Source organism: Maniola jurtina, chromosome 2 (assembly GCF_905333055.1).
Source record: "Maniola jurtina chromosome 2, ilManJurt1.1, whole genome shotgun sequence".
NCBI classification, from domain to species: Eukaryota; Metazoa; Arthropoda; class Insecta; order Lepidoptera; family Nymphalidae; genus Maniola; species Maniola jurtina.
This window is the reverse complement of record NC_060030.1, coordinates 4,249,631-4,275,646: the sequence shown is the minus strand read 5'-3', so window position 1 is coordinate 4,275,646 and position 26,016 is coordinate 4,249,631. Positions and strand designations below refer to the sequence as shown.

Below are 26,016 nucleotides of genomic sequence, written 5' to 3'. Positions count from 1 at the left end.
TCTGGCTTTACAAAGATTAGCCATTAATATATGTCAAGTTTGTAGTTATTTGTAACAAGTTAGTTAAACTATACAAGTATGGATCCCGTCTGTGCCGGCGCTCGGCGACATACGCACGAGCGCTTTCCAGTCAGTTTTAACAAAAAAAACACTCCAAAAAGGCAGAGCACGCCCGCCAGCTAACACCAACACAGACGAAGTCACTGTGCAAATATGGTGTCAATGACTAGGACAAACAGGGGAGCCAACATAACGCCATAGGTACTATTCGATGAAACGCACTCTAGGCATAGTTCTGATTTTGGCAATTTTGGCCATTGCCGCACTGTAAAACACTTACATAGTCTTTGGCGCACACAGACATAAGACCTTAGACACAGACCAGTTATTGTGTAAGGCCAGAGAAAAAAAAGACCACTTATTAAGGTACCCACCATACGGCTGGGGCGCCACATGCTTGCATACAGCAAGCAACACCGCAGAGTACTTTTAAAAATTGTTTTATAAAGTGTTTGACTTGCAGCCAATCGAATAGAAGGACCGAACGACAAGCTAAGCTTTGGCAAGCATGCAGAAACACCCATCCCCACGCTTGTTTGTCGCGAGCATGTGGAGCTGCCATGACAAAAATTTACGACTGTTTTTTTTTCTTCCGTCTGGGGTGGTCTGGCTTTACATAGATTAGCCAATGTCAAGATTAGTTTGTAATTATTTAAAAGTTAGGGAAACTGGACTTCGTCTGTGCCGGCGCTCGCGACAAGCGCGGCACCCCTTTAGAGCGCTTCTTAGTCAGTTCCACCACCAAAAACACCAGTAATTGCTCTGTCTACGAGTAAAACACAAAACTCGGCCACTTTTAACAAAAAAAAAAAAAAAACACTCGAAAAAGACAGAACTATGCAGCAAACGCCAACACAGACGAAGTCCGACTTGGAGTTAAGACATCATGAACAGCGCCATCTAAGACTTTTAAGGAATAAGTGCTTGTACTTGCCGACAGATAAAAAAAAATAAGTTGCAGTGTAACATTTATTAAAGTAGGTAAGTTACCTCAAACAGTCTCGTAATTTAAACTTGAGCATGCAATACCACAAAATCTCAGCACGGGTCTTCTCTCAGAATGAGAAGGGTTTGGCCATAGTCTACCACACTGGCCAAGTGGGGATTGGCAGACTTCATACACCTTAGAGAACATTTATATTATGGCGAACTCTTAGGCATGCAAGTTTGCTCACGTTTTTCTTTATTGTTAAAGTAATATTTATTGCAAAGCACATTGCTATGGAAAATTAAAGGTGCAACCCAGATCAAAACTTTCAAATAGGAGGCGAATGTCTTAACCACTAGGGCCTAGTCTATCACAGCTTCATTATTATTACATATTCATATTGATGTAGTAATACAATATTGCATGCTACATAACATAAATATGTTATAGCAAATAATACCCTAAATCTAGGGGGGCCTTGCTATTAGCTAAGGCTAATTAATTTTGATTACTATTTAAAATGATAATATTACAATGCAATCAATGCAATATGATTATGCACAATCATCAACAGTTAATTTGTTTTTTTAAATAAGCATTTACAGTTTTTAAATAAGAAACACTGATCTTCAACCGTTTCACATGTTGTGATAAGACTTTCACACGGGTTTGTGATATTTTTAAAGCTTTTTTAACTCGTTGTAGATCTTTTTCTGAAGTTCTGGAAGAAATTGCATAGCGGTGATCATACTTGATGCTTTCACAGATTTCAAATGTAGTCCTAGATGGTGTATGATCATGCTCAATATTCTCGTAGACAATAGGGACAATCCAAGATTTCTTTTGACTTCCAGTTATGCTTGGCTCTGTAAACATAAAATCTTTTAATGTACCTTCTTGACCAGATTATTTTCGAAAATCTAAGTGTTTACACTATTTTAGTATAGTACAAGAGATTGCCTAGTCTATTTTGAACCTTATTGCTTAGTATTGACAATATGTTACATGAACAGAATAGTCCAAATCCCACTCTTCCTGTGAATGTTGTTAGAGACAACTAAGCGACAACAGGTAAGGGGCAGCAGCATCCAGCTGACATATTAAACACCACCTTCCTGGGATAAGCAATCTACCTGTCAAGTGTGGTGATTATCACAAATCCGAATTTTAAGACAGGCGTACGTCCAGCAGTGCCTAATATTAGACTTAGTAGCCTAATAATGTGTATACTTACCATCAAGGTTAGGATTATTCTGATCATCATTAATGCTGCTCTGTTCTCTTCTTACTTCACCTGTTGTCCCAGATACAGATGGTGTTGGTGTAACCACAATATCACATTGTGCTGAAGATGTGCTCTCTATAAAAATCAAATTTAAGGGCTTTCTTATAATGAATATTCACATTTTACTTGACTTAGTTATCAGTATATTCCTCTACAAAATTGTACCCAATTCATAGAGATGACTTCTGAGTTTGGTCACTGACTAACATTTCATCCTATATATACATATTTATAAGCACAGAAATTCAATACAATAAATTATTACTTATAATATTTCCTGAAATTTCAGTACTCACCAGAAAAACAGAAATTCAATACAATAAATTATTACTTATAATTTTTCCTGACATTTCAGTACTCACCAGAAAAACAAGTAGGCACACTGCCGCTTTTTAAAGTGGTACGTGCAGCGTGTTTAATAAAACAGTCATCTGTAAAATGTTTAGAACACAGAAGATCATTTGCTTTTGGACTCCAGTTGTCAATTTTCATGTTTTTTAGCCATACATGCTTTGTTGAGTTGGTTGGGAATCTGCAAAGTCAAAATAATAATAAATGTACATTCAACTCCTACAGAAATTGTGTGTATTGTAGATATGTTATTGTTCTCGATTGCATGAAGCCTGAGTCATCAAAGTGTTTCATTGTTGCTTTCAAAGGAGTGAAAAGCAGGAATGGAATGGAAAACAGTTTTTAGGGTTCCGTACCTCAAAAAGCACACCGGAACTCTTATAGGATCACTTCAATTGTCTGTCTGATAGGTCTGTCAAGACAAAGCAATAAAAATCTATATGGTACATCTCATTGGTAATGATTATATTCTCTCGAGTTGAATCATGAAATTTGGCAGGTAGGTAGGTTTTATAGCAAAAGAAAAAGTCTGAAAATCGTGAATTAGAGGTTAGCAAGTAATGAGTTTACTTAATCACACATAAATGGTGTTGTCCCTAGTTAACTTGCAAGGCTGCTTCATCACAAAAAAAATGTGTTCATGTGGGTACCATATGAAAGGGTACCCACATGAACACATTGTGGGTACCTGTACATTCTAAACCAGATTTTTTATGCATAATAGTTTTTGATTTATTGTGCAAAAAAAAATACCTGAGTATGGAACTCTCTAACTCATACTTGGCCAGTTTTTTTTTGGAATCTGTGCCAATGAGGTGCCATTGTGGAGTCTCAAAAAATATGAAGAGTAGACGATTATGGTTCAAGACATTTATTGCACAGGATATATTGTTATTGTTCCATAGAAAATTCACACAGATAACTCCAAAAATACCTAACTTAAATCAAATTGATAGTGACACATTTTGTAGTAACGCCCAACTCTATTCAGATTATTTCCTTGGATTAATTCAATTAATTAAGTTATGGTGTCTGATTGTGGTTATCATGAATGATGATATTATAAGTAAACAAAAAGGTTTATCCCTCTGTTCTGACTATGGTGAGTTCACTTACTTGTGGAATGTTATTCCGCTGCCAGTTTGATAGCGGGTTTTGCAAAACACGCACGCCTTCATATAGTTTAAAATATTTAAGTTTATGGCAAACGTTTCCCAAACCCGAAACTAATTACAGTATAAACTTTGTACTGTAAAACTCAAAATTGCAAATTATCAAGTCTCGTAAATCTTACTAATATTAGAAACGCGAAAGTTTGTATTTATGTATGTATGGATATTTGTTACTCTTTCACACAAAAACTATTAGACGGATTTGGCTGACAAATGGAATGGAGATACATTATACCCTGGATTAACACATAGGCTACTTTTTATCCCGGAAAATCAATGAGTTCCCACGGGATTTTTGAAAACCTATTCCAGGGGAACAAAGTCGCGGGCATCAGCTAGTACTTGGATAAAATAACACAGATCAAAGAGTTGGGTTACTATTCACTACAGATCACTACAGTTTTGTCACAAATATACTTTTACTGGAGCCCCATAGGCTAATTTAGCTTATTTTCACGTTTCCTGGATTATCAAGTTATTTGGCTTTTTCAAAACTTCAATGTTGTCATTTGTCAAAATGACAACATTGAATACATCATAACCCATCTAGTCCAGAGTTACCACAAATCGGACTGGGATTGTCCAGAAAAGACTTGGGTGTAAATAAACTGTCCAGCCTCCTTTGTGTTTTCTCCAAACAACGCGTCTTTGGCGAAGTGAATTGTGCTGTGTGGCACAACAAAAAGCCACTAAAATAAACAACAACAACAACTAGATTTAAAAAAAAAAACACTTTTTTTTAAATCTATATTACGGCCCTGGAATCTGACTTATACAATGCTTTTTTTTTGCTCTCTCGTCTGGCTTTATAAAGATTAGCCAATGTAAAGTTTGTAGTTATTTGTAACAAGTTAGGGAAACTATACAAGTATGGACCCCGTCCGTGCCGGCGCCCACCGACACACGCACGGCACCCCCAGAGCGCTTTCCAGTCAGTTCTAACAAAAAAAAACACTCAAAAAAAGCAGAGCATGCCCGCCAGCCAGCTAACACCAACACAGACGAAGTCTATACAATACTTTGAACCTGAACCTAATTTTTCTTGGGAATGTATTCAGTGGTTAATGTCTGTGTTATAAAAAATGCTTTCCACCGGATCATGGTCTGTGGCATGAAAAATCGTAAGTCTATGGTCTGTGGTGTCTGGTGTCTGTGATTCGCTGGTGATTCGCACTATGGATTCGCATCTGTTGGCTCCAAAGGGCAACTCAGAGCCAGATATAAATTCTGTATGATCGTGTATGTAGCTGGATTTGACTTCGTCTGTGTTGGCATTTGCTGGCGCGCGTGCGGTACCTTTTTGGAGTGTTTTTTTTTTTTTGTTAAAAGTGACCGGTTTTTGCGTTTCACTGGCGTTTTTTTGGAAACTGCGTACTTAGTGGACGTGAAATTTTTTTGCATTTCCTAACTTGTAAATAACTACAAACCTGACATTGGCTATCTTTGTAAAGCCAGACGAGAGAGAAAAAAACGTAGGTAGTGATTATATTATACTCTTTGGAAGATTACTGGTCTGTGTTTGCTTTGGAACTTGCCGGAGCCCGGAGATACCTACCACAGACCAATAACATATAGGATACCTACCTAACTAACTAATCTATGAATGAAATGAAACTTTACCTGCCTGATTATGTGCTGATGCTTTTTGAACTTTTTGAATAATGGAACTAGAAGAGCTATTAAAATTATTTGAAAATGTTGAAGATATAACTGACCCCTCCTTAATGGATAATATTCTAGCACGTTTGGAAGAAATTCAAGCGGAAGATGACGAATTTATGCAGGTTAAAATTGATTTGTTTACTCTTTACTAATGTTTTCTAATCTTACATCAAACACGTGGTAGATGCAGTGGATTTTTAAACATTAATACGCTCATCACAATAATATTCATTATTTTAACTAGCCACAATCATGTACAGTATATCGCTGGGTACAATTATTCTGTGGTAAGGATGCTGCTGAGGAAATTTAGAATGATTCTACCTACTCGCAATTCATATATTAGTGGCTATGTAAATTGTAATTTGGTTTTACCCTAGGACAAGTGCCTAACAAATAAAAAACTCCTAATTTGTTAATCGGTCTTAACCAAGATATCTTCCTATTTTTTTGGAGGGACTAAAAAAATTGATGGACACCTAAGTCGCATAGCCACTAAGATAAAAGTTACTCAATATGTTACTAATTCTGTTTAACACAATCTTTAAATTGGCAAGTTTAAATCTAGTACTATCCTTTTCTACAAGGAGCATTATGAGAGAGCAATAGGTACTTTTAGATTTGTTGCTTTAGAGTTTAGAGAGTGTTGCACTACAGAAATAGCCACATTATACAGCTATACATACATGTTGCAATAAATGTAGGCGAGCTTAGAGGCATTCTGTTCAGACTTCTTAATATTTGTGCATGAATAACACTGAACTTACTTTTAGATACTTTTGAAAAAACAGCATCTAATGGTCATAACATGGCATCAGCCATGGTATCAAAAGTTTAACAGCCTTACTAGAGCTATGAAACCAATTAACCATGATGAAAAAGACACATTTCGAACTGATTCTATAAGTTCTGAAGAAAGTAAAAAAATACACAAAAATTGGAAGAAGTTTCAGAAGGTATTCTTACTAATGTAATGCTGTATTTACTTTATATTAATATATACACTATGAATTATTGGCTAAAATATGGAATTTTTTGGTTTAGATATTTGGTGTTCCAAATAAACCAATATGTCTCGCCAGGTGGAGAAATAAAGAGAAAAGTCGCAACCCTAACACTGCCGAGGAATGCGTAAGAAGATTTGTTATATCCTTTCTAGCACGGGGCTTGGAGAGAAATCTTTGTCAAGTATATAAATATGTTGTGACCCATTATGGTGTTACAATTAAGGGTAATTACAGTAAAAATGAAGAAAATATAATGGAGGTCTGTGCTTATCATTGTCCCAAGAATGCAGTTCCATATTTGGCAGCAGTTTTAAGTCGAGAGTGCCGAGGCATTTATAAAAGAATTTCGCAGATGGCACATGGTAAAATTACAAAGTTTTAAACAAAACATATATAATTTTTTAAAATAAAATAATTCTATTGAAAAGCAGGGCACAATGTATGTTGTGTGACTTGTGTGTGTGGTTTCTTTTGCTGGTTTTAAGTTATAAGCATTTTGTTTTAGGAAACCCTTACAAACAAGTCTCAAAAAGGAAATGGACCTTACCATTGGCAACTAAATTATTGAAACTACTCATGGAATATACTGGTGAAACTGTGGTTGACAATTTAAAACAGAGGCGATTTGAGAGGTCAATTTGGTTAAAACTGGAAAAAGATATGGAACAATACAACTATTATCTGCAAAGGTTTTGGCATGACCAACTTCATATCCAATTATTTGTTAAGGCAGATGTGAAAACTAGAAGACTAAAAAGGAAAATATTTAAAGTGTATGTATTATAATATAATATTATCATTTATATGCAACACTATAGTTGGTTTCAAAACACGCTCTAGATGACAGATGAGCTCTCTAGATTAATCTTACCACAAAATCCATTCTAATATTATAAGTGAGTGTGAATTTGGAATAGTAAGCCATCTCTAGATTATGTATCTATTTAGTACCTGACATCAAAATAATTAGTAGCTCACTAAAGATCAAAAAAGGCCAGCCATTCTGACATCAAGATGGCTGGTTCATGGATGTAACAAGTAATAATTTAAAAGAACTAAAGATGACTGCTCTAGCTCTGCCATATTGATTTTTTTCAAAAACCTTACTGCCAATTTTTTTTTTAAATTTTACCCAGTATCACTTGGGATGATGTAACTTGTAAGGATTCTAACGCATAGTATCCCAGTCTGTTTAGGCATTTCTAAATTATGGTGGAACAAAGAAACTCACATAAATACATGAACCCTGAAAACATTTTGCACTCCTTTTTGGACAGTCATTAAAAATACCTGGCCTTTTTCTTTCCTTATTTAACTGATTTAGCTATATGTACTATTAAATTAGACTAGTAATCTTTAGTTTTGTAAATAAATAAAATTATTATACCTCTACAATAGTATATATATACATATATATATATATTTCATAAATTATTTTTTTGTTTTAGATTAAAACATTATCCTTATAAGGTGTGGACTGATATTCGATGGAAACAAGTAGCTAAGCACTTTCCAGATGGGTTTAGTCCTGTTTTTTTAAATAAAGTATGTTATTCCTTGATCTACAAATCTTTTCCGGGTTATCGTAAACAACCACTAGAAGATGTAATAAATTATGGAATAGAAAAGACTAAATTTTGTCGCAACAGAAGACTAAAAAATTTAGTTTTAAATGAAAGTCAGGAATTAGAATTCATAAGATATGACAATAAATTGAAATTGATATTTTGATTTGGCAATTGTTTTATTCTCTATCTCTTACTAATAACTTGGTGTATTTTCTAACATTTGTAATATACAGTTATTTCATTTTGAGTAGTCAGGTGAATAAAAACCCTTTGAAAAACACTAAATTAGTTATTGCTGCCTTATTTAATTAAAACAACTTTCAATCTATTGAGAACTTGATTTAACAATAACAAAATATAAAGCCTATCATGAAACTGGATATACTTAATCATGATTTATCAATGTATACTTATCATTATTTACAACTAACAAGACAACTTTTAAGAAACAAATAATTGGTTTGCACATCTTTGTATAATAAAAAATTAATTAACCAAATGAAAGTTGAATCGCCAGTAAGACCTTCAATAGATTTAATGCAAAATAAATCATGTTTATTTAGTACACCCTTTTTCAGAATAGGTGCACGATGCAGCTGACTTAAAATACTTGGACGGGAGATTATTTCTTTTGAACTATTAGATATTGTTTTACAAGTCTGTAGATTAGTACTGTTAATCCATTTAAACTGTATTACATCAAAACGGCTCTCCATCTGGTATGCAGGTGTGGTAGGAACCTCATAATAATCCACTGAAATCATCAAATTCTCATGTCAAGTTAGGTATGTAACTGGTAAAGTCGAGAAGATAATAAGATAATTTATATAAAATTAACCCGCTGAAATGGACATATAGAATACTAGTGTATAATATGTCAGTACTCAGTGTATTGACTTCATAAACTAAAATATATTATATTAGGATATATTATATTAGGTAGGTAAGTAGGTACCTATAGTGAAACTTACTTGGTAGTTCATCATCACTCTCCAATAACTCTTCTATATTAACCTTGTTCATTTTTAAACGACCATCCGATACCAAAACTGACTGATCAGCAAGTTACAATATCTGTATTCTGTAAGGTGAAAGGTCGTCTAGGTGTAGACTGTAGTTCCCTCTACTGTAGCCTGCACAGATCACTATATACCAGTCTGAAGCCTGTAGGTAAAATTAGAGCTAGGTACCTACCAGGCGGAGACACAAAATAAGAACTTAGTCTAATCTACGGGAGTCCCCGTCGAAATCTGTCATCTATGTCCATATTATATCTGCATTTTTTTACGGCCCTGGATATGACTCCTTCAAGGCCTTTTATGTCTCTATGGTCCTCTCGTAAGAGAGTAGTATATTCTTTGCTATGGTCCATACACAGCACAGACTAATATCATTTAGGATAATACCCGTCTCAACCAGGACTTCGTCTGTGTTGGTGTTAGCTGGCGGGCGTGCTCTGTCTTTTTGGAGTGTTTTTTTTGTTAAAACGGACTGAAAAGCGCTTTATGGGGGTGCCGTGCATATGTCGGCGAGCGCCGGCACAGACGGGGGTCCATAATTGTATAGTGTTAGTTATTTGTAACAAGTTAGTTAAACTATACAGGTATGGACCCCATCTGAACCGGCGCTCGCCGACATACGCACGGCACCACCTTAGAGCGCTTTCCAGTCAGTTTTAACAAAAAAATAACACTCCAAAAAGGCAGAGCACGCCCACCAGCTAACACCAACACAGACGAAATCCCTCGTCCAAGATTACATCATATTCTTTGATTAGAGTTACATACTCTTTGTAACAGACCAACAATAACATTAAAATAACTCCAGATTTGTTTAATACAGTGAAAAATAAAGCTGTGCAACTCGTGCAAATTATTAGACACACTTTGCAACAAAAGTTAAATTTAAGAAAGCAAAAGCAGTCAATACTTGTGATATACAAAAAGTTTGGTTCACTTTACTGTTATTTCAAGGTAGGTACAATAACAGCAAAGAAAGTTAATTTGTAATGTGCATAAATAATAATTATTAATTATTAATGATTAAATTAAATTAGTGGCATTTGTTGACTGACCTATCATAGATTTATCATTAATCTAAGTGACCTATGATAATGTACAGCTCAAAGTAACATTATGAATGTAATTGTAGCATCTAAAGCTTGCATGAATTGCCAGAGCTGCACTATGGTGATGTAAATACAAAAAATTGTACTTACAATGATATATTCATCATCATCAATAATATGATGTATATAAACAAATTTTCAGACAGAAAAATGAACATAGTGTACAAAAATATTAATCAAGTTCAGACACCATTGATACTGTTGGGCAATCCATTAATTGACAGTGAGAATGTAATAATATGCATAACTGGAAATCCTGGGATATCTGAGTTTTATATAGATTTTGCTTCAGAACTGTATAGATGTACATCTATACCTGTTTGTGTTATTGGTAAGTTCTTAGGAATAGTTGGTAGAATACTACATAATAAAGACTATGGTACTGATTCTGAGCACAACTTAATTTTAGGGTATTCGCATCCCCTTCTTGCTAATGTATCTGACATTCAATTTGACAGTTTTAAAAAACTGCAGTTTTGCAGTTCAAATCAGCTCTGTCCTGTGTCAAACAGCTGTGTCTTTTTTGCTCTGTCCTAATCAGACAGTAAGGAATGTTTAACCCTCAAAATTGTCAAGCTAAGCTGTTGGGCTAACTAAGTGCCAGCTCTTGAGTCACTTGTAGACCTGCATGTTTTATCAGTTAGATTAGTAGCCTTTAAACATATCATTATTATAAATTTATAACTTAACTATTATAAAATTATATAGGTAAGTAAATAAATGACTTCTCATGCGCCATTTTAACTTTATGTGTAAAATAACATGTTTAAAATATGATTTTAGTCCTTTTAAAGGTGGGGCGTACTTTTGACATGATAGTTGACCCATAGAGTTAAAATGGTGTGTGAGAAGTCATTTTGTACAGATTTTATGCTTAGGTATTTTGTTAAAAAAATTAATACTTATTAATAACATGTTTCAGGTCATGCAGGTCACGAAGAAAGCCTAGACAAAAATAACAAATATTTATTTAATCTAAATGATCAACTGGAACATAAATTAGATTTTATTGAAAATCATATTGATAAAAATAGTAAAATACATCTTATTGGCCATTCCATTGGTGCCTGGATGATTCTAGAACTATTACAGAAGCACAATCAGTTAAATGAGAGAATTTCCTCTGTAAATTTATTGTTTCCTACTATACAAAAAATGGCAGAATCAAGAAATGGAAAATTTGTAAATAATGTGCTAAGGAAAATATACAAGTTTATATTATTTTTAGGTACATTATTGTTTTTACTACCCAAGCATGTGTTGCATTGTCTTATAGGTTTGTACTTATGGGTAAAATCTTTACCTCCGAAATTCAATTCTGCAATTATGAAAATATTAAATCCTGATGTAGCAGCAAACATCTTCTACTTGGCATTTAATGAAATGGATACAGTAAAATCTTTGAATACTGACAGCATACAAAATGTTAAACATATAACAAACGTTGTATATGCTAGTAATGATGGCTGGACACCACTTGAATATATGGAGCATCTCAAACAATTCACACCACATCTACAGATGATAGAACTTCATAATGTAGAACATGCTTTTGTTTTAAAATCATCTGAGCAAGTAGCAGGTATAGTAGCAGATTTTATTATTACAAAAACAAGTGTCTGTAATCTTTAGACATACCAGATAATTATTTAGACTAATAATAACAGATATTAATCACATTGTTAGTGATATTAGTTATCATTGGGTATTAATACTAGATAAACCAGCTTCATGAGGGTAAGTTAGAATTTAGCATTGGCAGTCTTACAAAGCCAAAGGTTTTATGAATTTAATAATAATAATTGAAGTAATTAATAAAGGACTCTCCAAATTAAAAACTGTTAGATATGTGCACTTAAATTTATTAAAACCATATAAGTAATTTATATTTCTTATATTTTATACATTGTTGGAATTGTGTTATTACATTGTCAATATTAGAGGCCTACAAACAATAATTAAGTCTATCATCTAATGTGCATGAAGATGAGCTAGGCTTGCAGATTAGTCTTATATAATGAACTTGTCATGCAGATCAGACAGATTTGAACATGTTGTCTGGGGGCCCCTAATACATATCCATTTGCGAAAAGAGCACCCTTACATAACTACACCACATGCATTTACATACAGCTGCAATTAACACAGATGGCATGAATGATTTTGGTATAATATCTATAACATTTGTATACAAATTATAATGGATTAACATTTCAACACTTTTAAGTCATTTGTTAATAATTCATAAAAATTGAAAATAAGTAAGTACCAAATTATTATAAAGGACAAAATGAGTATCTCAAGCGAACAATGGCACTTATTTAGGAATAGTAGCAACTGGAGGATATGAACAGCATTACCAAGCTGAATAAAAATTACAATTCATTATATCAAAGTCGTCAGAACAGGTAGGTACATTTCAAAATATTGTTGATAATGTTTATTTATATTTTAATGTATTGTAAGACCACATAATATTGTATATTAATAATTAATAATAAATATATCTAGAGCAGTTTTAAAACTAAATTGTAATATTATGTACCTATTTGCTTTAAAATTATACAGAAACGTCATGATCCAGTGGAGGGGTAGTAGGGCAAATATTATCAAACGACACCTAAGAACATTTGTTTTAATTTTAGTGATTATAACCATTATTTCAATTTAGGATGTCAGCAGTCTAGAATTAAAAAAATGGCAATATGCGTTAATTTTTTTTTAAATTAATTTTCAAACAAACATTGCATATAGAAAACAAATCAATTACCTTTCTTACAATCCCTCAACGGCATCGTGACGTGTTCCCGGTCATCCTATGTATATACTATACATCTATATTTGTTCACAAAACAATAAAATATCTATATTGTCCCCATGGTTAGCTAATGTCCGGCATACGTGGCGCGCCATCTATTTACGGTGATGGTACTATGCCAGAAATCTTCACAAAAGTGTCAACAACTACAAAGTTTAAACTTGAATCAGATAGACGCGTAGGTAACGGTCGAAAACAAAAACATTAATTTTTATACCTAATATTATGTATGAAATGCGTACATGAAGCGTTTATCAGTTACAACTTACAAGTCACATGAGGCGACCACGTGGCTTTTGCATGAGCATTTCTAAAATTTATACAAGGCATATGTATAAATTTATTTAACAGAGAGAGCCAGCACGTGCCAGACTTACGTTATACAAGCTGAAAGTGTTGTTGTCCCCAGCACAGGGAGGAACGAGTAGCGACTATGAAGTTTGGGAGATAACAGGTGTATAAAATCTTACGTCAAACTATTTCTTCTATAATATGGTTTTTTTTTTCTTTTTACTTTGACGTAAAATTTTTGCCCTTAAAAAGTGAACTACCGTCAATCATTTTACGTCGTCATAATTCAACGACACTCGTATACATCTTTGAGTATTTCTTATAAAGACCAAAATATTTATTTGCTTCATTACGATTGACAATAGTTTAAAGTCAGAATCTAAGGCTGGTTTTACAGTGACGCTTACCGTCCGCGCGGGTGGTAAGCGCGGTGGCCGAATTGCTGTCAGCGCGGGCCATCCGCGCGACTATGTGATAATCCAAGAGACGCAAAGCTCGTGGCCCGCGACGCTTACCAACCGCGCTGGCGAAAGCGTCACTGTAAAACCACACTAATGAAGGTGGACATCCCGACTCATGCTAGAAAATAGAAATCCTTCAGGATTTAAGGACTTCTAGTCCATTGTTTGATTAAACTGTCGAATATTGGACTGTTATTTAGTACTATAATATTATTCAGTCGTAACCTTTCAAATGTTTGTTCAAAACCATTGTGCAAGAGTGAAAGTTATGCATTTGAAAGCGTGTGATGAGTAATAAATTAGGTACTTATACTGATTACTAACAAAATTAATCATAGCCTCGGTGCGACAATAAAACAATTGGTTCAGATAAAAAAGAGATCTAAACGAGTGGAGCGGTATGTCTGCGCCTAGTACTGACCTTCGTCCTTCACTGAACGGGACACTATAGGACGACTGAGTACCTAATCTAATAAATTTAATAATAATATTACTAGTGAGATTGTAATATCACGGCTTTGATTACTATATCTGTGACAAATATAAATATGGAGACTAGCTTTTACCAGCGAATTCGTCCGCGTGGACTAAAATTTCAAAAGGAGTAAAATCTTTTTCTGTCTACATCATATAGTTATCTACATGTCAAATTTCAGCCTGATTCGTCCAGTAGTTTGAGCTGAGCATTGACAGATTAGTCCGTCAGCTTTTCCTTTATATATACAGATATAGATAACAAGCCTAAAGATTAGCTGCTGATCTTTTTGCCAGTTCTTCTCAATAGAATCTGCTTTCTGAACTGGTCTTCACGAGCGTCATAGCGTAAGTGGTACAAGAACAAGTTCTACATAAAATCAATTTTATGTAGAACAAAAAAGAAATTTGAATCAATCGCGTTACACACAGAGACACCTCTTCCTTCGAGCCTATCTACATATATTTTGGTATAGATAGATAATTCAACCAATGCGTAACTTCAAGGTTAGAGCTCTTTTTTAGTGACACCAACTGTAATATAATTATTATTTTTCTTTTCTCGTGAAATGAGAATTAATTCAATAATCACTATCTAATCCGATATCTAGTATCTGTAAATGATTTTTGTTTTGTACATGCCGTAAGTACATAATTTTATATAACAGCCTAACCACCACAAAAAATTAAAAAATACGTCGAAATGAATAATAATAATAATTTGAAGAAGTATGATCTCATAAATTTTATCTGAATCCCGCATAAATCTTAAATAAACCGTTGACTAAAATAATAATAATTATAGAACATTAGCACAGATCTTAGTACATTTAAATTTATGTAGTACTCTAAACATAACTCTAAATAATTGGTCATCTATTCACATAATAATATTGAAATAATATGTATGTTAATGAAAATCGTTATATAACCCAATTTCATCTTTGTCGAATATTTAAAATTAAGCCCCTAAAACAATATAAAATAAAATTCAGAAATATGTATTAGAAAACGTAGATAAATCTCGGTCGAGTTACCTTGGCACCTGGCGCTGATGACGTCAAATGCGCTGGCGCCAAGCTCGCAAGGCGCGTGCGCGGAAGCTGCAGGGTGATTGGCTAACTCAGTATTCTACACTGGTTGGTTCTACATTGCTGCTTCACCTGAGAGGCACTTGCACTAAAATAACTTTTCATAGAAAACCTTCGATTGATTAAAAGTAAAAATGAGCTCAGTGGCTAGCATTCATTAGCCACTGAATTAGCGAATCACCCTGCATGCTGGGCCACATTTCAATGAGGTATATCATGTTAACTCAACCGGGTAGCTTATAAGCTATCTATATTAAAAAATCTAGTTTTAGCCTTATGGTTGGTTAGGTTTAATTTCCTGAATGTCCAGTGTGTCTAACAGAATGTCCAATCCACGAATAACTATTTCCCTCAATACCCGATTCGCTTAAAACGTTTCCTAACTACCAAATTATACTATGGAATGAATTGGACATTCGGGAAATTGAACCAACAGGCAGACTAGACATTCCGAGATTGGAATTTGATATATTGGAAATTCAGGAAACTGGACCTAACAAACTACAAATTCATAATTATTATAATAATGGGTCCAACTAACGCTAAATCGAGACTTGAAATTAAATAAGAAAATAATTTCAAAATGTTGCCTCATATAAAATAATGTTCATTAGCTAATTGGAAGAACACAACTCAATTTATTGAAAATAAAGCTAAATTATAATTATTTTTGATACACTATAATAATGCGAATTTCAACTTGCTAATTTTAAAACATGGACAATATTACGGCGTTAACCGTTTGAGTGACCAACCAATCACAAACGAGGCTGTTTTCCGTACTACTCTATCTACGGAAACAAAAGCAGGCTTGTTTGTGATTGGTTAGTCACTCAAAATGGTTAACACCCACTGGCCTTTCTTGTCTTTGTCATTTGTATGGGATTACGTAACAGACAGAGCCCTATATTAACTTCTCTCTGTGGATATAGTAAAGTGATGAGTTAATTTGTCATAAAATAATATTCATTTAAGTACATTTCAATAATTTATGAATTCATAAATATATTAAAACTGTTATGTACCCTAAATGTAGTATTGTTACTCAATATACACTTTACGATTTTAGATTCAAGTGGATTTATCATAACAAGTGCATTTATTTCAATCACAATTTTTAAGGATTACTTTAAGTATAAGATTTAGGAATAATATTATAAAAAAAAAGATTTCATGTAGTATGTACCTTTTCAGGCATATGCTGGTATTTCATACCAGGTATATGATGGTAGTTTAGATATAGATATCATAAATCTTTCATTGTACCCCTATTTAAGGAATATTAATTTCATTTTATTGCTTTACCTGCTATATTGTCATATAGGACATAGGTATATCATAACATCGCTTTACAAACAAAACATGGTGAGCCTTGAGGTCAACATTTTAATGAAAATTTCTGTTCATTTAAAGTTAGCTGAAATATTTCAAATTCACATAAAACACGTAAGTCCACATAAAATATTTTTTGAAAAATAATTTCACATGGTTCTGACATTTTTTACTAGAGCGAGTTGTATTAAATAAAGGCAATACTAAAAAAATATTTCTCCAGTGCCATTGTCATATTCAAATTTAAAACAATCATTTATAAAACAAGATATTATGGCAAAAAGTTTATGAATTTTATAGCAATCAATGAAACTTAATGCTACTAATATTGGCCAGCGAAATCAAGGTATAGTAGGAACTAGCGAGATATTGTTTGATGTTAATCCGTTTCAAGTATTTTACAGCTACAAATTATGATCAAAATATTTATCATATACATCATATAACAATTAAAATGCAACCGTCGATACACAATTCGGCACACTCATATATATGCGCACAACCGCTCATATTTAAAGATAATTACAATATTATAAAAACCATACGACTATCATACCGTTACATACCGAAACACTCTATATCCATCGAATATGGTACAATCGTAATTTTGAAATCTTATAATCTAGAGGGATATAAAAATTCGCACTAATAATACTCGCAAACAACGACAGCGCTCGTCACCCTCAGCACGTAGTCTCCAACAGCGGGTCCGGCGCGTCGGGCGCGCGAGGCACTGCCAGTGCGCGTTGCGACGACGACTTGTACAGGCGCCGCGGCCGGCCCTCGTCGTGCGAGTGCGCGCGCGGCGGTCCGCGCGGCTGCAGGCGCGCCGGCGACGCGCGCGGCGAGCACGTGCACGCGCTGCGCCAGCACTCGCACGGCGCGCCGCCGCACGCGTCGCACACGCCGCCCGCGCGCTCCAGCCGCCCGCGACGCACGCGCGCGCCGTCGCCCACCGAGTCGCGCGACGCCGCGCGCCGCGCCGGCTTGCGCACCCACGGGTCTAGCGCGGCGCGTGCCTGCCGCCCCGCGCGGCCCAGGTCCAGCTCGCTCATCTTGCGCCACGGGTCCAGCTCGGGCCGGCCGCGCGCTTCGTCCGCCAGCGCGTGCAGCGACGCGTCGGGCGACGAGCGCTCGCTGCGCACGGCGCGCGGCAGCGGCGCGGGTGTCAGGCCGGCGGGCGGGCGGCGCGGCGACGGCGCGGGCGAGGCGGCGGGCGACGGCGCGGGCGAGGCGCGCGGCCGCTCGGAGTGAGAGCGCGCGCGCGCGACGGGTGAACGCGCGGCCGGCGTGACGTCGCTGAGCGAGCGCAGGTGTATGCGGCGGCGCACACCGGGGGGCGAGTCGGCGTCCGTTACGTTGATGCTGATGTTGTGCGCGAGCGCGCGCGGGCTGCGGGCGTCGCCGGGGCCGCCGGCGTCGGTGGGCGCGCTGGCGTCCGCGTCGTGCTGGCCGGCGGCGCCGTCGAGATTGACGCAGTTTTTTTCGGGGCCGGCCCTGCTGGGCCCGGCCCCCGCTAGCTAGAGGAGCCTCTCGGTCGCCGAACTCGAAGTTCCGGAGCTCAGCGTCGACGCGGGATTTTGTTCTTCTCCTAGAACACCATAGTTTTCTGATATCATTGTTTGAAGTATCGAAAATATTTTTTTAAATTGAATATTGAAGAAATTTATTGCATTAATTAATACATATAATTTATCACCTTGAGTCGTCTGGCCTGTGGCCGGCAGTCTTTGTCAGTTGAGCAATTCTACTGAAACGAAACGTTTCAGTCTTTCTAAATATTGATTAAAAAGCTCCACATCATTATGTCCTGCCCCCTGAAATAATAAATAATAAATAATAAAATGTTTATTTCCAATCATCTTGTTACATGCATACATAGGTAGTATTTGATCTCGAACAATTTGCGTGCTTTTTAGCGTAAGAGTATACAATATGTAAATCAAATAGTAAGTAAAACTGCATAAGCTGACAATAAACAATAACAATCTGGAATAGCTATACCTACATACATAAATCATAGGTAGTGAAATGAAAAAAGTTTTTTCTGAGGTTATGTACAACTAGCTGATGCCCACAACTTCATCCGTGTGGATTTTTAATTTTTCGGGAAAAAGTAGCCTATGTCACTCTCCCGATCGTTAACTATACCCATGCAAAAAATTACGTCGATCTGTTGCTCAGTTGCAACGTGATTAAGGGACAAACGAAAAGACCAATAAACCAACAAACAAACAAACACACTTTCGCGTTTATAAATGTGTAGTGTATATACTCAATCATTATGTGGAAAGTAGTCATGTTTTAAACATATCAAAATAAAATCACGCAAGTGAAACTAGTTCATATTATGTTTATTTATAGTAAAAATGTTTTTATGATAAAAACATTAAATCAAATATGACAAAAATTCTAATAAAATAACTTAATATGGATAGATATAGATTTTTAAAATCACATAAGATCTCTTTCATTTTCTAGGATAAAATTTCCAATGTACATTTCGTTAGATGCAAGCATCTGTAACCTACATATCACTTCAATGATTGAACTATGAAAAGCTAACAGCCACACTTCTGTATAGACTAGAATAGAATAGATTTTTATTGAAGTAAACTTACAAGTGCTTTTGATTCGTCAAAATAATCTACCACTGGTTTGGAATGCCATTTTTTTGCAACAACAGTATTTACAATTATAAAATAAAAATAATGACATGGTAATCCTAATCGAATTTTGGCCATGATGGGCAATCTCCACATGACTAAGGATTAAATACACAAGCCCCACTAAGATCTGTTTTTGTACACTACACAGTCATATTATGCTTTACATTTAGATTGGACTACTTGTTTTGTGCGCACTGTATCAATTGATAATGCACAAGTGTGTGTGCAAACTCAGGTACACTTTCTATTCCCACATTGGGAATATTATTTCACGCAGGGATTGGAAGACCGGGCGTAGGACCCACAGCTTTACGTGTTCTTCAAAGCACGGAATGTTACCACCGCCATATATAACTTCCGTCGCCTTCCTAACTCTGTGTTAGTATTATCTAATAGAATTTCTTAACTTAAGTGGCTAATTCTGTTGTACACAATTTCTAAACTGAATTGACAGGTCTAAATCTGGTGCTATCCTTTTTACGATGGAAGCATTATGAGAGGGATAGCATCATAAAGATTGTGTACAACAAATTAGCCATAATTTCATGAATACAATGTCTAATTCTGTTGTACACAATCTTTAAAGTAACATGATAGGTCTAAATATAATTTTATTATCCCTTTCATAATGCTCCCTGTGGAAAAGGATAGCATGATTTAGATCTGCCAATATTGTTAAGTGTAGAGATTGTGTGCAACAGAATTGACCATATAGTAATATCACCAAGTATAATACACTGCAAAATAAATAACAAAATATATCTACCTCCACCCATAACGGTTCCACTGCACGTGGGCACCTCTCATATATGGCGAGACCGTGGGAGAAGTCTATTACCTCATCTTCAGTTCCATGGATTACAAGAACTGGAGAGGTCACTTTGGGAATTTTATCAATGCTGCAAGAGAAAGATGGGTTTTTATGACTTCCTTATGGATGTATAGACGCGACATGGCAATCGGGCTATGAGGCGGGGCGACGCTCCGCACACCCGCACGTCACCCGCGCTATCACGAACCAATTGAGCGCGGGGGATGTGCGGGCCGTGCCCAACCTGATTACCATCTCGACCTGTCGCGTATTATAGTTGATATTTATATAATAGGTATACGTAATAAATATAAGTTACACAAGTTACTTGTCTGATAATTCCCTGTTCCTATAAGCATAAAGCTTATTCTAGAAATAGATGCAATACTGGTAATTCTTAGAAATCCCTATATAAATACATATGAACCTTATCTGTGCTCAGTTGGCACACCTTTAAATCTTCAATATAAGCTGTTCTAGCAAGTAAAATTTTTAATGGATCAGACAGTTGAACAGAGTCGTTTTAATGTATTATCTTGGTCTACCATAATTGTTTTAAAAACATCCTGAGAAACTATGAAATAATGAATTTAAATTCAAGTGTACTTTATTCCTCTATTAAATTTTTTAGTTTTGTTTATCACAGAAATGTCAAGTTTAGATAAACAGAGAGATGCAGTTTCCTGCAGAATTGAAATTATTATCACAATACTACAGAACTGTCGAGTGGGGATAAAATGATAAATTATAATTACAATTGATTGGTATAATTTTTACAGACTGAAATTATGAAAATCTTTTCTTAGTGGGAAATGTCACAGAGAAACCTACTTGCAAAATATCAAGTTTCTAGACAACAGTTTGAGCTGTGTATATCAGTCAGTTAGTTTACCTTTTATATCAACAGTCTTTATACACTAAATAGGGTACACATAGATAGTTTGACACAAACCCATAAGTTTTTTCATGGTGCCAGTTTTGAAACTTTTATTATCTGTTATAGCAGCAATAGAAATACACATGTAAAAATTTCAACTTTACAGTACATACAACACTATTACAGTTCACAAGATACAGCCTGAAAGACAGACAGACAGATGGACAGACAGTGAAGGCTTAGTAATAAAGTTCCGTTGGAAGAACCTAAAAAGTACCCTAATAAAAAGTAGCAACAATGAGAAAACATTCATTTTTAAATTTATGACAATTCATTATACATGATCAATAACACTTGACTACTTTATCAACATTAACCTTCAAGTCACACAATTATTTATAAGGTTAGAGAAAGATGAACTTAATTATTGTTTTGTTTAGATTAAACAATCATACCTATATTGTGTAATATACCACAATATAATCTGAGCCACTTAAAACTGGCCAAATAATTTATAACAATTTAAATGATCTTTGTTATCAATTTCCTTGCTTTTGGTTGCCCATCTTAAGAACTTCTCCATACAAACGTATTACACCTATTATTTTATTATTTGTTATTCTAGATCTATAACTAAGCCACATATCGATGTATCTCTCCATTATTTATGCCCTCATAATAAAGTAAGACACTACAAATACATGATTATTCAAAGCTAGCAAATTCTAATTTTACTATAAAATCATGCTTACTAAAGCATTAATTACCAACTAACACAGAAAATGATGAATGTTATGAACATAAAATCAATACTAATCTTAATCTTAATGAATGTGATAAATGACGGTTTGTATTCAACTTGATAAAGCCCTCACAACATCAGGATTCAGTCTCACACAATTTTCCTTTGTTATCTTTTTATATCAAAACTTGTTTATTTCTTCTAATGTGATTCTGTGTGTGATTTTTGATAGAATCACATTAGAAAAATAAAAGTTTATATCATGGTTACTGATATTTATTCCTTACAAAAGTTTCAAGTCAGACCTATTCAATTCAATTCCCCAAATAAGACTTTTAGGTATGCTAAATGAGCGCAGACTTTTTATTTTGAAATGTGGGCCAAACATCTGTAGTCAATATTATTTTCATATTTCAGATGATTTCTTCGAATAACTGGGACTGTAGTACAGTCACTATACAAATTGTTAGTTAAGGGCCTATGTATAAATATCAATACTACAAATATACAATAATTATTGTATTATATTTGTAGCATTCAATTTTTAATTCTTCTCTTTGTTCCTATAAGCTATTTTTCTTCCCATATTTTCTTTATTGCTAACTCCATGTCAATGTTGATACAAAATTAATATGAACATACTGAATAACTCAAATGACTCATCATATTGTTGTACTGAGTTCATTTAAGAAATCTGACTCACCTAGGAAAGGCATCAAAGAACCACGTCCTCTTAGTGTTGGGGAAGGCCACACGCATGCCAGACATTAGAGGAGAATGCAGCACTACTGCCCCAACCTCATAACGTGCTGCCAAATCCACTGTAGGCACTGTGCCGATGCTTTGTCCATACAATATAATGTTCTCTGGGCTAATACCATATCGCGTTCGTAAAGCTTGCCACGCAGCATCGATGTCTGCATATAGATTTTTCTCCGACGGCTTTCCACCACTTGCACCATAGCCGGAATAGTCATAGCTGAATATGTTACAATTTATCCTAGTACCTAATCCTAAATAAAAACTACTCATCTGTCCCAGATCTACAGCGTTTCCGTGAGAAAACAATATCGTGAACCGAGCGTTGGGGCTGCAACGAACAAAGAGGCAAGCTATTCTATTGCCTCTCGACGTTCTCGAATAGAAGCCCTCGATGCTTTCTTTTTCGCGTTCCGAATACTGCCATTCCGCTCTTTCCGTAAGGGTTAACGAGAATTTGGATCCAGTCTCATCAGGTGTGAATGAATACGTGGGTTCGGGGGGCAGGAATGCAAGCTTAGCCGCGATTTTCCCTGGGCATGGCGGACAACAAAACAGGCAACAGAGTTCACTGAAACTTAACCCGTTCATAGTGAAATTTTTATGTTATTCATCGAAATAATCATTCAAACATTATTTATTAATAACAGATCACAACTCACGAATTAAAGGTCATTGCGAAAATAAAAGAAATTTCACTGTTTTACACGAATTTCACTGATTTTGACAGTTAGACAACATTTCAGCCATTTTTTATAAATTAACCACAGACCATCCATTACCTCTATTGCCACAGACTACCAATCACAGACCAGTAATTCACCAACGCCACAGAATACATGTACACTCACATTCGTAATTTTGTTTTTAAAAACAGGGACATGCTCGGAACCATAAATTATACGTATAGACCTCGGAACTCGGAAGAAAGCTCGGAAGTCGGAACGTCAACGCGGAGTGAAAAATTTTATTTGGGCCATGTATCCCCATTCCCCAGATTTCAGATTTGCTAGTTGCTACGGATTAATGAATCATCATCATTATCATCATCGTTAGCCGATAGACGTCCACTGCTTACTCTTGACTTGTAGGGACTTCCACACACCACGGTCTTGCGCCGTCTGAATCAAGCAACTCCCTGCGACTCGCCTACCTAATGTCGTCTGTCCACCTAGTGGGGGAGTCTTCCAACGCTGCGCTTTCCGCTGCAAGGTCGCCATTCCACTACCTTGGGACCCCAAACTATCGGTTTTTTGAACTATGTACCGCGCCCATTGCCACTTCAGCTTCACCACCCGCTGAGCTAAGTTGGTTACGCTAGTTGCCTACGGATCTCATTTCTGATATACCTACTATAAACTCCAAGCATAGCTCTCTCCACAGAACACCGGGCTGGCTCTTCCAGTATAAATGGCTCTCTTCATCGCTCGCTGAGTAATTCAGAGCTTTCTTATGAGACCCATACCTAGTTAGTTTGCGACCATGTCTCGGATCCATATGTTATCATGATTTAGGAATAAACGTATCTTTTTAAAATTTAAACTACTTAGTTAATTTACTTTTTACTGTGCCGTGAGGTGGTGTTCTGGGACACCCGAGAGAAGCGAACTTTAGTGCGCTGCCTGTTACATTTTTAATATCTTGTCTCATTTCACTACACGGACGCGGTGCCCAGCCAATGAAGTGCTTCTTAGTTTTTTTCCAAAAATCCCAAGCAAAAAATTGTTCTGTTGCTCGTCTCGAAGTCTCTACCTTATGCTACATGTGCGATATTTATATACTAAGTAGTTATACAGTATTGCAAACGCTGTGGCCAGAAGAGGCGAAGGGAATTATGAAAATGAAAGGCTAAATGCTTGGATGCACAATGCACGATAGAAAAAACGGGTGAAATAACGCCGCGACTTTTACGAATAGGTAAACATATTAGAAAATTGTACACGCGTACGCGCGCGTTTAGTATGACATCCTGCTACCGTCGTGCGTAGTCTGTCTGCAGGTCGATTCAGGAAAACTTGCATCAATCATTATCTATTATAATCGCAACGTTGCGACTTGTTGAATTTATGGCATTCTTGTTGCAACTGCTGTAAGAATTTTAGGGTAATTGAACCTCAGCATCTCTAGCACTCTAGCAGTAGCATATTGCTACTGCTAGAGTGCTAGCTTAGCTAGATTATGATAAACATTAATCACTACTCCATGAATTTAAATTCAAAATATTTTTATTCAATTAGACTTTAACAAGTTCTTTTGAATCGTCAAAAGCATCTACCACTGGTTCGGTACACTATGATGCACGCGTTATGCAAATTATTTTATTATATATGGGAACTATGGAAAGTAGAAATACACAAGCTCATTTAGAAAGTTTTTTATTATAATATAAATAGGTACCTACCTAATTAAATTAAAAATTCATTTTTTTCGCCACGCAAGCGACTCATATTATTTTGTGCGCCAGAAATAACATCATGTATTTAAAATAATCGAAACCTAGGGCATAAAAACATACTTCCTAATAAAAATTAAGAGTATGGATGTAATCTCACATAAATACTTAGATATCATGTAAACTCGTATAGAAGACAGACTAGCTTTTGCTACAAATATTAATTATTTCTATTCTTATAATTTTCACATGAAGCACAAAAATATGTTAATAAACATTATAGCCGTAAGTAGGTATATTATAATATAATCTGATTTGAGTAAATAAATTAATTTATTCCTATTTTTACTATGTATAAAAATATAAAACTATTATTAGGTAGCTTAGGGTATCGTGTTTAATTCTTGTAAGTACCTAAATATAAATTAACTTGGTCATGCATAAAATGGAGTCATCAATAATATAGTAGCTATCCATTTTGAATATTAAATTATCGTTATAAACGTGATGATTCCATTTTTCGTCGCTTTCGAACGGACCATCCATCGCTCTCGTGCCCTGCACTTCTTTGCCATCTACACTGCTAGGACCTCTAGCTCATATTCAATTCAATTCAATTCAAAATGTTTTTATTCAATCAAACTTTTATAAGTGCTTTTGAATCGTCAAAAAAATCTACCACTAGTTCGGAATGCCGTCCTACTGAGAAGAACCAGCAAGAAACTCGGCGGTTGCTCTTTTCAAGTACATATTCAATTTACAATAATATGCCACTTACATACTTTACTTTGCAACAACCTGCTGGTCGATTGCGGGAAAACTGCATCAATCATTATTACAATCGCATTGTTGTGATAGGCTGAATTTATGGTATTCTTGTTGCAACAATACATTGTAGGCAATAGTGAGCGAGCGTCAACCAATCATGATTGCGATCGCGACATTGTAGAGTAGCGCTTTTAAAATTCATTTTCCGTCCTCTATTAGCAATATTAAAAGGAAAAAAATGCAGATACTCTAAATTTGATTTAGAGAAAAACATCAAAATCGATACCATTATCTGTTATCTGTAAAGCATTGTAAAATCCCTCCCATTATGAGTAATTCATGAGTAATTTACATTAATTAACAGCGAATC

At 35.5% G+C, this 26,016-nt stretch overlaps 5 protein-coding genes across 7 annotated transcripts; 2 read left to right on the top strand and 3 right to left on the bottom strand.

Annotated features, from left to right (window-relative positions):
- Nucleotides 1-1,019: 1,019 nt before the first annotated feature.
- LOC123870443 (THAP domain-containing protein 1-like) lies at nucleotides 1,020-4,308 on the bottom strand. Of its 2 annotated transcripts, none has more exons than XM_045913758.1 (5): nucleotides 4,214-4,308; nucleotides 3,741-3,873; nucleotides 2,636-2,805; nucleotides 2,223-2,348; nucleotides 1,020-1,854 (listed from the first exon to the last, which is right to left on the bottom strand). In XM_045913758.1, the coding sequence occupies exons 2-5, from the start codon at nucleotides 3,800-3,802 to the stop codon at nucleotides 1,556-1,558; spliced, it is 657 nt and encodes a 218-aa protein (XP_045769714.1). In that variant the 5' UTR covers nucleotides 3,803-3,873; nucleotides 4,214-4,308; the 3' UTR covers nucleotides 1,020-1,555. The 2 variants fall into 2 exon arrangements, with proteins under 2 accessions (XP_045769714.1, XP_045769723.1); XM_045913767.1 differs by having other exon boundaries at nucleotides 3,741-3,850; nucleotides 4,214-4,306.
- A 1,069-nt stretch (nucleotides 4,309-5,377) lies between these two features.
- On the top strand, nucleotides 5,378-8,311 carry LOC123870296. Its single transcript, XM_045913535.1, has 5 exons — nucleotides 5,378-5,580; nucleotides 6,232-6,414; nucleotides 6,503-6,827; nucleotides 6,971-7,238; nucleotides 7,914-8,311. Exons 1-5 carry the CDS (start codon nucleotides 5,458-5,460, stop codon nucleotides 8,194-8,196), a joined length of 1,182 nt encoding a protein of 393 aa, XP_045769491.1. The 5' UTR covers nucleotides 5,378-5,457; the 3' UTR covers nucleotides 8,197-8,311.
- A 1,485-nt stretch (nucleotides 8,312-9,796) lies between these two features.
- Nucleotides 9,797-16,866, top strand: LOC123870362 (lipid droplet-associated hydrolase). Of its 2 annotated transcripts, none has more exons than XM_045913637.1 (3): nucleotides 9,797-10,006; nucleotides 10,304-10,492; nucleotides 11,084-16,866. In XM_045913637.1, exons 2-3 carry the CDS (start codon nucleotides 10,312-10,314, stop codon nucleotides 11,791-11,793), a joined length of 891 nt encoding a protein of 296 aa, XP_045769593.1. In that variant the 5' UTR covers nucleotides 9,797-10,006; nucleotides 10,304-10,311; the 3' UTR covers nucleotides 11,794-16,866. The 2 variants fall into 2 exon arrangements, with proteins under 2 accessions (XP_045769593.1, XP_045769601.1); XM_045913645.1 differs by lacking the exon at nucleotides 9,797-10,006 and adding an exon at nucleotides 10,144-10,227.
- Nucleotides 16,867-17,311: 445 nt separating this feature from the next.
- On the bottom strand, nucleotides 17,312-18,247 carry LOC123872318 (ESX-1 secretion-associated protein EspK-like). The gene is made up of 2 exons (XM_045916531.1): nucleotides 18,229-18,247; nucleotides 17,312-18,144 (listed from the first exon to the last, which is right to left on the bottom strand). Exons 1-2 carry the CDS (start codon nucleotides 18,245-18,247, stop codon nucleotides 17,312-17,314), a joined length of 852 nt encoding a protein of 283 aa, XP_045772487.1.
- Nucleotides 18,079-23,257, bottom strand: LOC123870371 (alpha/beta hydrolase domain-containing protein 17B). Its single transcript, XM_045913657.1, has 5 exons — nucleotides 23,149-23,257; nucleotides 22,431-23,063; nucleotides 20,064-20,196; nucleotides 18,328-18,445; nucleotides 18,079-18,219 (listed from the first exon to the last, which is right to left on the bottom strand). The coding sequence occupies exons 1-4, from the start codon at nucleotides 23,160-23,162 to the stop codon at nucleotides 18,362-18,364; spliced, it is 864 nt and encodes a 287-aa protein (XP_045769613.1). The 5' UTR covers nucleotides 23,163-23,257; the 3' UTR covers nucleotides 18,079-18,219; nucleotides 18,328-18,361.
- Nucleotides 23,258-26,016: the final 2,759 nt, after the last annotated feature.

Bases quoted from the DNA above. Each gene is read 5' to 3' on its own strand.
- LOC123870296 (XM_045913535.1), top strand. From the start codon at position 5,458: ATGGAACTAGAAGAGCTATTAAAATTATTTGAAAATGTTGAAGATATA. The intron at 6,415-6,502 runs GTATTCTTACTA...TTTTTGGTTTAG, and splicing joins ATTGGAAGAAGTTTCAGAAG to ATATTTGGTGTTCCAAATAA. The intron at 6,828-6,970 runs GTAAAATTACAA...ATTTTGTTTTAG, and splicing joins AATTTCGCAGATGGCACATG to GAAACCCTTACAAACAAGTC.
- LOC123870362 (XM_045913637.1), top strand. From the start codon at position 10,312: ATGAACATAGTGTACAAAAATATTAATCAAGTTCAGACACCATTGATA. The intron at 10,493-11,083 runs GTAAGTTCTTAG...AACATGTTTCAG, and splicing joins TATACCTGTTTGTGTTATTG to GTCATGCAGGTCACGAAGAA.
- LOC123870443 (XM_045913758.1), bottom strand. From the start codon at position 3,802: ATGAAGGCGTGCGTGTTTTGCAAAACCCGCTATCAAACTGGCAGCGGA. The intron at 2,806-3,740 runs GTAAGTGAACTC...TTGACTTTGCAG, and splicing joins AGCGGAATAACATTCCACAA to ATTCCCAACCAACTCAACAA. The intron at 1,855-2,222 runs GTAAGTATACAC...TTATGTTTACAG, and splicing joins GAATAATCCTAACCTTGATG to AGCCAAGCATAACTGGAAGT.
- LOC123870371 (XM_045913657.1), bottom strand. The intron at 20,197-22,430 runs GTGAGTCAGATT...TTTCTCTTGCAG, and splicing joins TTCTTTGATGCCTTTCCTAG to CATTGATAAAATTCCCAAAG. The intron at 18,446-20,063 runs GTAGATATATTT...TTATTATTTCAG, and splicing joins TGGAACCGTTATGGGTGGAG to GGGGCAGGACATAATGATGT.